The sequence below is a fragment of the Lithobates pipiens genome, unplaced genomic scaffold, assembly GCF_037356315.1.
Source record: "Lithobates pipiens isolate NorthernLeopardFrog02 unplaced genomic scaffold, aLitPip1_a1.2 Scaffold_13, whole genome shotgun sequence".
NCBI classification, from domain to species: domain Eukaryota; kingdom Metazoa; phylum Chordata; class Amphibia; order Anura; family Ranidae; genus Lithobates; species Lithobates pipiens.
This window is the reverse complement of record NW_027507718.1, coordinates 177,624,531-177,638,125: the sequence shown is the minus strand read 5'-3', so window position 1 is coordinate 177,638,125 and position 13,595 is coordinate 177,624,531. Positions and strand designations below refer to the sequence as shown.

General features: G+C 44.4%; 1 protein-coding gene across 2 annotated transcripts in view; it reads left to right on the top strand.

The window, feature by feature from the left end:
* Positions 1–13,595, top strand: part of ELL (elongation factor for RNA polymerase II) — a 199,107-nt gene that overhangs the window by 121,830 nt on the left and 63,682 nt on the right. Inside the window, exons 5-6 of one of the 2 annotated variants that reach the window (XM_077475919.1) lie at positions 1,684–1,949; positions 6,122–6,246. In XM_077475919.1, the coding sequence (XP_077332045.1) occupies positions 1,684–1,949; positions 6,122–6,246 (391 nt within the window). Of the gene's footprint in view, positions 1–1,680; positions 1,950–6,121; positions 6,247–13,595 lie in introns of both variants that reach the window. The other variant, XM_077475918.1, reaches the window with a different exon arrangement.

Genomic DNA, 13,595 nt, shown 5'->3' with positions numbered 1-13,595 from the left:
CAGAATGGTCTCTGAACCCAGAGGTTTTCACAATGATTGCCGAAAAGTTGGAGCAACCAGAGATAGACTTCTTCGCCTCAAGAGAACGCCCAGGTTCCCCAGTTCTTCTCCCTGAATAATCGCGAAAAGTCACTGGGGATAGATGCGCTAGCATATCCATGGGAATTCTGTCTTTGCTACGCTTTCCCCCCATTTCAGTTAATTCCGCTGATTTTAAGGAAAATTCAGAAGGAAAAGGTACCAGTCATACTAATCACACCCTTTTGGCCAAAAAGGGCTTGGTTTTCGACCGTTCTAGGACTGACAGTCAAGCCTTGTTGGCTTTTGCTCCTCAGGCACGATCTGTTACAAGGCCCAGCAAATCATCCAGGAGTGGCCAGCCTGGCACTCGCAGCCTGGTTTCTGAGAAGCAGCTCCTTAGGAGCAAGAGTTTTTCCAGCCGTTTGATCTCTACTCTTTTGTCAAGTAGAAAAAGGGTTACAAGGGTCATTTACTCTAAGGTTTGGAAGGTTTATAATACATGGTGTATTTAATCCACCCAGGTCCCAGGGAGCCTTGTTTCCATCCTAGAGTTTTTACAGGATGGAGCAGACAAGGGACTAGCAGTTAGTACTCAGAAAGTGCAGGTGGCGGCACTAACTGTGTTTTTAGAAAGATCTGTGGCCTCAGATCCGCTGGTGATCAGATTCTTTAAAGCTCTCAAGAGGTCTAGGCCAGCACCTCTTAAGGTTTTTCCTAAATGGGATCTGTCGGTAGTACTGCAGTCTCTCACAAAGGGTCCTTTTGAGCCTCTGGATGAAGCGCCCCTCAGATATCTTACGTTAAAGACCATTTTTCTGATTGCCATTGTCTCTGCTCGCAGGATCAGTGAGCTAAATGCTCTATCTATTAAAGAACCTTATCTGTAAATTTTTCCAGATAGTCCTTCTTAGAACAGATGCTAAATTCTTACCGAAGGTAGCTTCAGTACAGAACCGTACTCGGGACATAGTACTTCCAACCTTCTGCATTAACCCAGAAGGAGAGAAGGATACCCTTTTCCACATGTTGGACGTCAGGAGGACTCTTGTGTTAGGACAAAGCCTTTCAGACGTTCAGATTCACGGTTTGTACTTTTTTCAGCTAATAGGGTTACCAAGCTTCTAAAGTTTCTTTAGCAAGATGGCTGAAATTATCTATCTCGGAGGCATATTCCCAGGCAGGGTTATCCCCGCCAGTAGGGATTTGTGCACACTCAACCAGGGCTCTGGCGTCTATATGGGCAGAGAGAGCTGGTGCCACCCCTGAACAGATCTGCAAGGCGGCGACTTGGTCGAGTTTTCACACATTTGTGAAACATAGGCTGGACCTCACATCTTCCAGCGATCAGGCGTTTGGCAGGAAGGTCCTGCAAGCTGTTGTCCCGCCCTAAGGGGTAAGTCTCTGTTATCCTCTCAGGTACTGTCCTGAAAGACACCTTGGGAATTTTCAAATCAAATTTTTTTTACTTTTTAAGTTGAGGTTCATTTCAGGATTTGAAAAGGGTTATATGGAAAAACAGAACGATAAGACACTCTAGTATGTTTTAGCTAAATGTGCATTTCTATTGGTGGTTCTATTAATCCTATTTTGTTAGGGGTAGAATGCATATCTAATAATATCTAATAATATATACATACCAACTTTTTACTTTTCTTCCAGCAGTCAAAAAGGTCCAAGTCCGGAAGCCTGCTCCAGGAAACTCTGATGCTGCTCCATCAAGGAAGCGACCGACGCCAGTAAATATAGCGAGTGCGATCAAAAAAAACACCACCACCTCCACCACCACCGTTTCTCAACGACCCTTTAAAGACAGGGTGATACATTTACTAGCCCTTAAACCATACAAGAAGCCTGAGCTTATTCTGCGATTACAGAAAGATGGGCTTTCATTACAAGACAAAGACTGTCTAGATGGCCTCCTGCAACAGGTAAATAGTATGTTTAGCCATACATTACCTATAAATAAGAAATATGTTTGCATATTGTATACATGCCATTTTTTCATTTTTTTTTTTTTCTTAGTGTCATTTTAAACCCTATCATTTAACTATCAAATGCTGTAAAGCATGCATTACATACTCACTATGAGATTTGTTTTCTGTATTCCTCAAAAAAACGAGTTGATCCTGCTCTTCTGTCTCGCTCCTTCTATCCATGTTCCCACTGCATTGGGGGCTTTGCAGAACAGTGTTGGCAGTTTGTCCACGTGCTCAATTTTCAGTGTTTCTACCCTGAGCATTTCCTCCCCATCACATCTGAGCAGCCCATCCTGACTATAGAGCCTGTGGGCGTATACAGTGGTAAATTACAACACCTTCTCTCCTACATGCCCACTTACCAGCTAAACAGAATGGGGTGGGATATTTCATGTAGATTTATGGAGGCTTCACCTCCCTGGTCTAAGACACAGGCCCAGGGAGCATGACACAGGCTGTGATTGGCAGAAATCCGCCCCCATGTTTTTTCAAAAGAAAATTCAAGATTTGATTATTTTTTGATCCTGTATTCCAAATTTTTTTTTTTTTTGAACATGTGACCAGCAGTAGAAAAGTAGAAGCTCCTCTTGCCACTATTTCCCTACAGACAGGAAGGGAGAGAGCTGGGTCATGTGAGTTGTATATTGATTAAGAGAAAGATACTTAGATTTTTTTTTATCATTATTATTATTAAAATAATTTCATCATTCACATACAGAAAGATGGGACAATTTAAATTAAATGGTGCATGTGTTTGTATCGAATGATGGCTATTTGGAATATCTTCATGCTGTATGCTAATTCTTCAGCAATAACTGGGGAAAGGTCAGTACAGACAGCCTTGAGATACTGTCACTGTGTTTTTGGCATTTCTCAACACATTTCTACTGATGCCAGAGAAAATCTTGTACACTTCAAACAAGCCTTTTGTAGTTTGTGTTCATTTATTTTTATTTTTTTTGTGAAAGCTGAACTTAGTTACCTTCAGTCTTGCACAGCAACACCGGATGCTTTCGCCTGTACTATTACTGTGCCTTTATTTCACTGAAAACTACGCTTCTCATAGGGTGCATTAGAAGCTGCAGAAAGCTTTGTATGTACACTGCTTAAAAGGGAACACTTTGAAAACACTTCAGATCTCAATAAGGAAAAATATCATGCGGGATATCTATACTGATATGGACTGGGTAATGTGTTGGGATCGAAAGTTTGCCACATCATTTGATGAAAATGATCAACCTACAGAGAGACCTGAATTCAAAGATGCCACGAAAATCAACGTGAAAAAATTAGGTAGCAGGCTAGCTCATTTTGCTGATGGGGTTTTTTTTTTGGAGCCACACTCAAAATGATACTCCCACGTGCTTGTATGTATATTTGACAGTGGCATGACGGATGGTGTCCTGGGGTATTTCCTCCTAGATCTGGACCAGGGCATCACTGAGTTGCAACCTGGCAACGCTGGATGGACCAACGCATAATGTCCCAAAGGTGTTCTATTTGATTTTAGGTTAGGAGAGCATGAGCATCAATTCCTTCATCCTCCAGGAACTGGCTACATACTCTCACCACATAAGGCCAGGCATTGTTGCGCACCAGGAGGACCCCAGGGAATATATAAATTGAAGGTAGTGCTGCGCTATGAACCTAAATACCATGCGTAATAAAGGTGTTCAATGAAAGATATGGTTGAAAGAGGAAAAGTTCAACGGTCAATATATATCCAGTCCTAGGCAGTATAAAAACGCGTCACATGCCCTGCGATTTCTTCGGATAAAACAATAAGTTAATCAATAACACAAAGGTATATCAAAACACTCAAAAGATTCTTTGTAGAACAGTGATAGGAAATACATCCATATGGTGTGCACATGAAGTGAAGAAACAGTGCTCAAACAAAAAAAGCGCACTACTATTGCAGCCACGTATCTACCTTGCACCTTATATGGATACTATTTATCTTTTTTGCTTTCACCTATAAGAACATTTGCAGCATATACATATATGGAGGGAACTTTTTTGTCTGCTTTTTTATGCCTTTTAGGATTTTACCTATTTCTTCAGGATTTATTGCAACAGTAGTGCACTTTTTTTTTTTTTTGTTAATTTATTTTTGAGCACCGTTTATCACTTCATGTGCGCACCATATGGATATATTTCCTATCACTGTTCTACGAAGAATCTTTTGAGTGCTTGATATACTTTTATTGTCTTATTGATACACTTTTATTGTTTCATCTGAAGAAATCGCAGGGTATATGACACGTTTTTATACTGCATAGGACTGAAGATGTATATTGACCTTTGAACATTTGCTTCTTTCAAATATATCTTTCATTGAGCACCTTTGCACTTTATTACGCACAGTTTTAAGGTTCATAGCACAGCACTACCTTCACTTTTATATATTCTCTGGGTTCTGATATTTCCTTCAGTGTTGCAGCATATTAAAAAATGCACACATTTGGTATCGTGGGAATATCATTGTATTTTATATAGGAGGAACCCAGGACCCACTGCACCATCTGACAATGGGTCCAAGGCTTTCATCCTGATGCTTAATGGCAGTCCAGGGTGCCCTTGTCTAGCCTGTAGAGGTTTGGGTGTCCCTCCATGGATATGCCTCCCCAGATCATTACTGACCCACCACCCAACCGGTCGTGCTGAATGATGTTACAGGCAGCATAACGTTCTCCATGGCTTCTCAAGACCCTTTCATGTCTGTCACATGTGCTCAGGGTTGAACCTGCTCTCGTCTATGAAAAGCACAGGGCGCCAATGGCGAACCAGCCAATTCTGGTGTTCAATGGCAAATGGATCGAGCTCCACGATTCCAGGCAGTAGGCACAGGGGCCCAGTTGAAGGCGGGCCCTCAAGCCATCCTCAGTTTGATTGTTTGGGCAGGCACTACACCAGTGGTCTGCTGGAGGGAGGTCATTTTGTAGAGCTCAGCCTGTTGCTCCTAGCACAAATCTGCAGATACCTGTCCTGCTGATGGGATGAGGACCTTCTACGGCCCTGTACAGCACTCCTAGAGTGGCTGCCTGTCTCCTGGAATCCCCTCCATGCTCTTGAGACTGTGCTGGGAGACACAGCAAACTTTGGCAATGGCACGTATTGAAGTGCCATCCTGAAGGAGTGGGACTGCTTGTGCAACCTCTATAGGAACCATGTATTGCCTCGTGCTACCAGTAGTGACACCGACTACATTGTGCCACATGCTCCCGATGCTCATGCAACTCTGCAAGGGGCAGGTGTATTATTGAACTCTGCAAGGGGCAGATGCCTACAGAAAAGCCCGTATTTTACAATGATGGACAGAGCTGATAAGTTGGGGGTGGTTTTCTCAATAAACTACACGTCTTTGCAGGGGCGTGTTTACACAATTGAAGGGTGGGTTTTTCAATGTTGATGGGTGGGTTTGCAGGACCTATTTATCTACCTAATGCAAGCAATTTGCCCCTTACACACTTCTCAATAATACATCCGCTCCTTTGAGAATTCCACCCCCATCGTATGAGCTCTTCCATCACATGGCCTCTTCTGTATGCATCCGCCCCTTGCAGAATTGCACGAGCATGGGGAGCATGCAGCAGCGTGTGACACCGTGTTGTCTTGATTGGACAGGTGCCGTGTACAGCTGTTCATTTTCTGAGATTTCCGACGGCTCAGTTGAGCTCCGTACTGCGCAAGCAATGCGTATGTGCAGTATAGGGTGGGCGTTATCTGACGGGACCTTTCATGGCACAACCATGGCACAGCTTTGACAGTATCTTCGTCGTTATGCCTATGGCGAGTGGGGGTGTGTGCCTTTCCTCCAATCAGTTGTCTCCCAGTGTAGGCTAAGAATACGCTCCTGCTGAATGAGGAAGTGAAAATTCTAACCCAATGAAAGAATATAGAAAGGGGAAAAAACAGCAGATATGCATGTAAAACTTATGTAGGGAGATTTGTTTCACCCCTGTGTATTGTCTTGGGCTGTTTACTTCACTGGGTATATGTGAGGGTTTACATCCACTTTAAGCAACCCAAAATATGCTTTTACGCTGTCGTGGACTCCTCCTTTATAGCGTTGACTAGATTTACTGCAAAATTTTACATATGCTTTTCTTTTTAAATTTCAGGTGGCAAATATAAGCGCCAAAGACTGCACTTACACATTGAAAGACTCTATTTACAAAGAGGTGCAGAAAGACTGGCCTGGTTATTCGGAAAGTGACCAACAGCTACTAAAACGAATACTTGTCCGGTACGTTCTCAGTTTGATCCTTTCATTACCTAAATTTCTGCAGTTACAAATGCAAGTTGCATTTCCTGTAAGATCTTGATTTAGCTTTTTCCTTTTCTTTGAAATTGTTACCTAAATCCGTTTTTCATTAGCAAGTCCAAGTTTAACACACACTGCTGCCAGGATCCTTTTGCCAGGTCCACTGGTCGCTTTGTTGGCCATTTTGTTTTAGTTTTGCACTATATTCTTGTTTTTTTCCCAGGCTTATTAAACCGTATTCAATGCATTCCAAAACCAGGCCTTCTTGTGAGTCTAGTAACCTTGATCCCTGCATGGTGAGAAGAATAAAAGGAGTGTAGTGCACAGAGTACTACTATAAATAAGGATAGGGACTACCACAATTGGGTGTATACATTATTTCTAAAAAAAATAAAGGGGAGCTGGTGATACACCACTGATACAGCTACCACATAACCACTAAGGGAGTGATCATAAGTGTAATCGCTGCTTCATCCAGTGATTCACCACAGTGTTATATTTAGTGCTATAGTTTATCGCTCATTAGTTGTACCTAATTTCTAATGTTCATAATAGGATGCTGCATGGGTCTAAGATAGTTTACCAGGTCCATAAATATAGGGCTGATATATTAGTAGAAGAACTATAGGAAAAAATAATTTGTCATTTTGGCTAGAGAGGGAAGATTATAACCCTTCTAAGCTTTACTTTTTACATCTTTGTCCCATTGGGGAGATTTAGCTTTTTCCTGTCCCATAGCCAAAATAGGAAGTGAGAGGAAATCCCTGCAAATGAAGGGAATCTCTTGGGGCCTTCAGGTCACCAGAACTAGTGTCCTCATTGGAAGATTTCCCCTCTATTACTTTTCTGGGAACAACCGAAGAAACTTTTACTTTCACTTTCCGTGATAATGGTAAACAGGGCAAATAAAAAATGTTTGCCTTTTAGTTAGGCTACCCTAAACATTTAAAGTATTTCGGCTTTTTTCGTGAGCAGCCAAAGGCATATGCTTTTAAAGATGACCTAGTACTGATGTCAAATGATTGACTGGATGCCTTTAAAAATGTATATGCCTTAGTCCGTGACCCCCCTCTCGCTAATACTTTTGTATGTCTAAAAAAAAAAAAATGAAGTTGTTGGTAATGGCCTTTGTCCTCTTTTAGTTTATGAAGTATGCAGAATGTAAAGAACTGTTATACCCTGGAGTTTTAATTTGTTGACTTGCTTCTGTTAGTATATGATAGAACATGTGCAATGTGAGATGGTTAAAGCGATATTGAACCAAAAAGAAAATATTTTGGTAAATTGCAGCTCACTAATTCTTATGCCGCGTACACACGTTCGGAGAATCCGTCGGAATGCGTCTTATCGGACCGTGTCGTCAGATAATCCGACTGTGTGTGGTATGCATCGGACTGATTCCATCCGAATCTCCGTCGGACCCAATTTTCCAACATGTTGGAAATATTTCCCGACCAACTGGGCCGGTCGGACGTAATCCGATCATGTGTAGAGAATTTTGATTGGACCAAGTGCCACGCATGCTCAGATCAAATTCCTACATCAAAGCTATTGGCTACTAGCCTGAATCTAGTCCCATCGTAACGAAATTACGTCATCACGTTCTGAAAGATCGGATTTTTCGACAACTTAGTCCAACTGTGTGTATGCAACAGTTTCGGACACAATCCGTCAGACTAAATCTGACGGACAAAATCCGACGGATTTGGTTGTGGAAATCTCTGACCGTGTGTACAGGGGCTTAAGTGTGCGTGTGTGTGTGTGTGTGTGTGTGTGTGTGTGTGTGTGTTGTGGGGTTTTTTTTTTGTTTTTTTGGGTGGGGTGATGTTCACCTGGTGAAGCAGCCAGGATGTCTGTTTTATTACTATCCTGCAAATGTAGTAGAGCAGGGGTCTCAAACTGGTGGCCCTCCAGCTGTTGCAGAACTACAATTCCCATGAGGCATAGGCATGATGGGACTTGTAGTTCCGCAGCAGCTGGAGGGCCACCAGTTTGAGACCCCTGTAGTAGAGGGTTGACTCAAACCATTTAACACTGACCGTGGTGCTGAATGATCAGCTTTTATTTATATAAAACATTTATACCAAAAGGAACAAAACGGTTTAATGTAGTTGCTAAAAAAAAGTATTAGCTAGTGTGAGGGCAACCTAATACAGGATGTGTTACCTGCCAGATCACCATGTGAAAACCGAGGGAGGGAAAGGCCTGAAATAAACGAATACAGCCACCATATCTAATGATTGGTAAATTGCATTATATATTACGTTTTGGGTTTAATAACAATTTAATAACTGTTTAATAGTTAACAAAGATAGTTTTCCTAACTGCTAAAAATGAAGACTTTAAATGGAATAGGGTGCTGTGTATTTTCCTACTTTTGTTTATCGTACATCACGGGACACAGAGTAGTAATAGTTACTATGTGGGTTATAGGCCACCTTTAGGTGATGGACACTGGCACACCGTAAGACAGGAAGTCCACTCCCTATAGTAACCCCTCCTACTTCTGGGAGTACCTCATTTTTTATTTTTTATTTTTTTGCCAGTGTCTTATATGTTGGTCACGAGTAAAGAGCTGAGCTCCACTGGAATATTCTTTGGTTCCGGTCACATAGCTTGCCCCAGCGAATTCTTTTTAGGGTAATTTCAATGGTACCCGGGCCTCGTGGCAGAAGAAACGAGGTTTAGCCTGTAACGCTCCTCTCCTTTTAGAGAGCTGGACCCCGGGATCCAGTACTTTGGGGGTTTTTTTAGCCATAAAGTTTTCCTGGCTGGGTGTGTTATGGGTCCAGAAGTGTGGATCCCCGATTTAAAAAGGGGCCCCGGTTCCTTAAGGTTTTTTAACGGAGCCCATCGTGAGGTCTGATTTACCACAGAATCCTTGCGGCGGGAACGGTTAATGAAGATTTCTAAGGAATTTTAAATCCCCACCACCACCAACCACTCACGCTGATCCCATTGGATCGGAGGCCTGCATTCGCACAGGTAAAACACGACTTTTTTAAAAAGAGGAGGGGGAGGGGGGGCTACTGTGGAAATAGAGGTGCCGTGGCTTAGCTCAGCATTGGCATGCAGCAATGTCCAGCATGGGAGTACACTTAAGCTCCCTTTCTTTTCTTAAGTCGGGACACAGAGCCATAGTACCGTATATACTCGAGTATAAGCCGAGATTTTCAGCCTCTTTTTTGAGGCTGAAAGTGCCCCCCTCGGCTTATACTCGAGTCATCGCTGTCTGCCTGCTCGATCAGCGTGTCGAGCAGACAGACAGCGGCCATTCTATAATTCAAAAGCCGCGCCTCCGGCTCCGCCTTCGCCTGTGATAGGCGGAACACTGAATTTCCCAGCAGCCTGTGTTCCGCCTATCACGGACATCGTCTCATCCTCGTACTACGGACGAGGATGAAAGGATGTCCGTGATAGGCGGAACACAGACTGCTGGGAAATTGTGTTCCGCCTATCACAGACAGGGAGGCGCGGCATTTGAACAGGGGAATGGGCGCCGACGAAGAGCGGTGATCCTGGGACGGGACCGGACGGAGGCTCGGCTCGGGACGGGACGGGACCGGACGGAGGCTCGGCTCGGGACGGGACGGGACCGGACGGAGGCTCGGCTCGGGACGGGACGGGACCGGACGGAGGCTCGGCTCGGGACGGGACGGGACCGGACGGAGTCTCGGGACGGGACGGGACCGGAGGCTCGGGACGGGACGGGACCGGACGGAGGCTCGGCTCGGGACGGGACGGGACGGGACCGGAGGCTCGGGACGGGACCGGAGGCTCGGGACGGGACGGGACCGGACGGAGGCTCGGCTCGGGACGGGACCGGACGGAGGCTCGGGACACAGGTAGGCTGGACACACAAGGCCACACACACACACACACACACACACACACACACACACACACACACACACACACACACACACACACACACACACACACGGATGGACACACACACAGGGATGGACACATGGACACACACACAGGGATGGACGGATGGACACACACACACACAGGTATGGATGGACACCCACACACACAGGGATGGATGGATGGACACACACACACACAGGGATGGATGGATGGATGGACACACACACACACAGGGATGGATGGATGGATGGACACACACACACACAGGGATGGATGGATGGATGGACACACACACACACAGGGATGGATGGATGGATGGACACACACACACACACAGGGATGGATGGATGGATGGACACACACACAGGGATGGACGGACACACAGGGATGGACAGGCATATCTCACCCTCGGCTTATACACGAGTCAATAAGTTTCCCAGTTTTTTGGGGGTAAATTGGGGGCCTCGGCTTATACTCGGGTCGGCCTATACTCGAGTATATACGGTACTTACTATGTGGGTTATAGGGCCACTGATAGGTGATGGACACTGGCACGCCCAAACGCAAGAAGGGTACTCCCCATATAGCCCCCTCCCACTACTGAGAGTCCTCAGTTTTTTCGCCAATGTCTAAGGTGTTGGTCACGAGTAAAGATGTGCTGAGCTCTACTGGAATCTTCCTTGCTGGGGCTAAGCCATGCTGACCGGATCCGTTCTGATGTCCTTTCATGGGCTAAATTGATGGTGCCCGGGCCTCGTGTCCGAAGAAAGGAGGTTTTGCTCGCAAACGCTTCTCTAGCCACTTAAGGACCAGGCCTCTTTTTCAGATTTGGTGTTTACATGTTTAAAACAGTTTTTTTTTTTTTTTGCTAGAAAATTACTTGGAACCCCCAAACATTTTATATTGTTTTTTTTCTAACACCCTAGAGAATAAAATGGCGGTCATTGAAATACTTTTTTTCACACTGTATTTGCGCAGCGGTCTTACAAGCGCACTTTTTTGGGAAAAAATTCACTTTTTTGAATAAAAAAATAAGACAACAGTAAAATTGGCCCAATTTTTTTTTATATTGTGAAAGATAATGATACGCCGAGTAAATTGATACCCAACATGTCACGCTTCAAAATTGCGCCCGCTCGTGGAATGGCGTCAAACTTTTAGCCTCAAAAATCTCCATAAGCGACATTTAAAAAATTCTACAGGTTGCATTTTTTGCGGTACAGAGGAGGTCTAGGGCTAGAATTATTGCTCTCGCTCTACCGATCGCATCGATACCTCACATGTGTGGTTTGACCACCGTTTTCATATGCGGGCGCTACTCACGTATGCGCTCGCTTCTGTGCGCAAGCTCGTCGTGACGGAGCGTTTTTAAAACCTTTTTTTTTTTTCTTATTTATTTTAATTGATTTTATTTATTTTTACACTGTTTAAAAAAAAAAAAATGGATCACTTTTATTCCTATTACAAGGAATGTAAACATCTCTTGTAATAGAAAAAGCATGACAGGTCCTCTTAAATATGAAATCTGGGGTCAAAAAGTCCTCAGATCTCATATTTGGACTAAAATGCAAAAAAAAAATAAAAAATAAAAAAAAAGACATTTAAAAAAAATATACCTTTAAGAGGTATGGGCGGAAGTGACGTTTTGACGTTGCTTCCGCCCTCCTATGGCATAGAGACGAGTGGGGGCCATCTTAGCCTCACTCGTCTCCATTCCCAGCTAGCGAAAGGACCCGATCGCCTCCGCCGCTACCGATGGCTCTGGTAAGCGGCGGGCGGGGGGGTGGCACCTCTCCCGCCATCGGCCGAATCTGCCCCCCGGAGACCACCATTATCGTACAGACGACCGGCGCCTGAAGAGATGGATATCTCCGATTCTGGCTGCTGCCGTTACCGAGATATCCCTCTTCAAAAATAGGACGTACATTGTCATGCGCTGGTCGGTAAGTGGCTAGAGAGCTGGACCCTGGGATCCAGTACTTTATGGCCTGATTACCAAAAAGTTTTTACTGGCAGGGAGCTGTCGCAGGTCCAGCATTGTGGGTAACCTGAGGTTCCCCTGTTATTGAAGGTTTCCTAAAGGTCTGGGAACCCACCGTGAAGGTTGAAGATTGGGTTTTTATCTCAGATAACCCTGCTGCGAGGAAAAGGTAAGGGAGATTTTCGCAGGAATTTCTCCTATGTATAATGCTGTCATGCCTTTGTGTCACCACTGGGGACTGTATTGAGCACTCAGACCTGATGCTGGAAACAGCACAGAAAGCTTTAGTTTCTCCTCTCCTCCGGCCACAACAGATCCTCCGGTAAGAAAAGGGGGGTCTGATTCTCCTACGTCCCCAGTATTGACCCTTTTCCCCTTTGGGGGATTGCTATAAAAGCAGTTTTTCTGGGGGGGTGAGAAGGGACAGGACACACGGCCGCTCAGGATTTACTTGTTCAGGTTGGTGACACAGGCATTTCCCTTTGACACATTATACTTTACCAGGCTAGGATTAATAGTAGCTAATGGCACTGGACTATAGCCTAGCAGTGTAATGATTTTGCTGGTAGTGCCTCTGCTTTATGCTTCAGGCTGAGTGGTAATGGGACCAGAAACTCCTCTAAAGGGGTCAATGGTTTTCACTATAAACTAAATCCATTTCCAAAAGAATGTCATCCTCCTATGAGAGGGATGCGGCTGGTCAGATTATACAACAGTTCCCCCTGACGGCTTAAACACTTCAGTCCCTGTATATATCGTACAAGAGGTTTTTTCTTCTACCATTTGCAAAGAAGATTGATGCTATTCTGTCTCTCCATAGTGGAGCTAAACATAGCAGATTCCCATCTAGTGCTCAGGACCCTCTTATTGAAGTGCAGGAGGCTGGGAATCGGTTAGATCTTCCCAAATATTTGGAAGTTACTTATCCTCTTCTGAAGATAAGAATATGGAAGGAGTAGCATCCCAAGACAGGTTGCTTGTTTACTCCCTTACTCAACCTTTTTGCTGCCTGCAGCGCAGGCTCTTGAGGAACCTACCACTGATTGGGCTCATTAGAACCTCCCCCATCTGGGATGTTTTTTCCTATTCATGCAGGGCTAAAAAAGCTTATGTATTCTGAATGGGAACATCCGGATAAACCATATTATCCTCCCAAGAAATTCTCCAAACTTTATCCTATGGAAGAGGATTTCTATGAAAGAAAACGAGGGGTTCCAGCAATTGATACTGCAATCGCTTCAGTGAGCAAGAATCTCTCATGTCTGGTGGATAATGCACTGATGTTAAAGGATCCAACAGATAAAAAGTTGGAACTTCTTTCTAAAAACAATGTCTTTAGCAAGTTCAGTAATGCAGCTGGTTCTTGCTGTAATTGGTGTATCGCAGTCCATTAAGGAACAGTTTGTGGAGATACTCAAGATTCTGCCTGATCAGCAGGCCCACAATGGGCTGCTGTATCAGACGCACCATGTTTCAC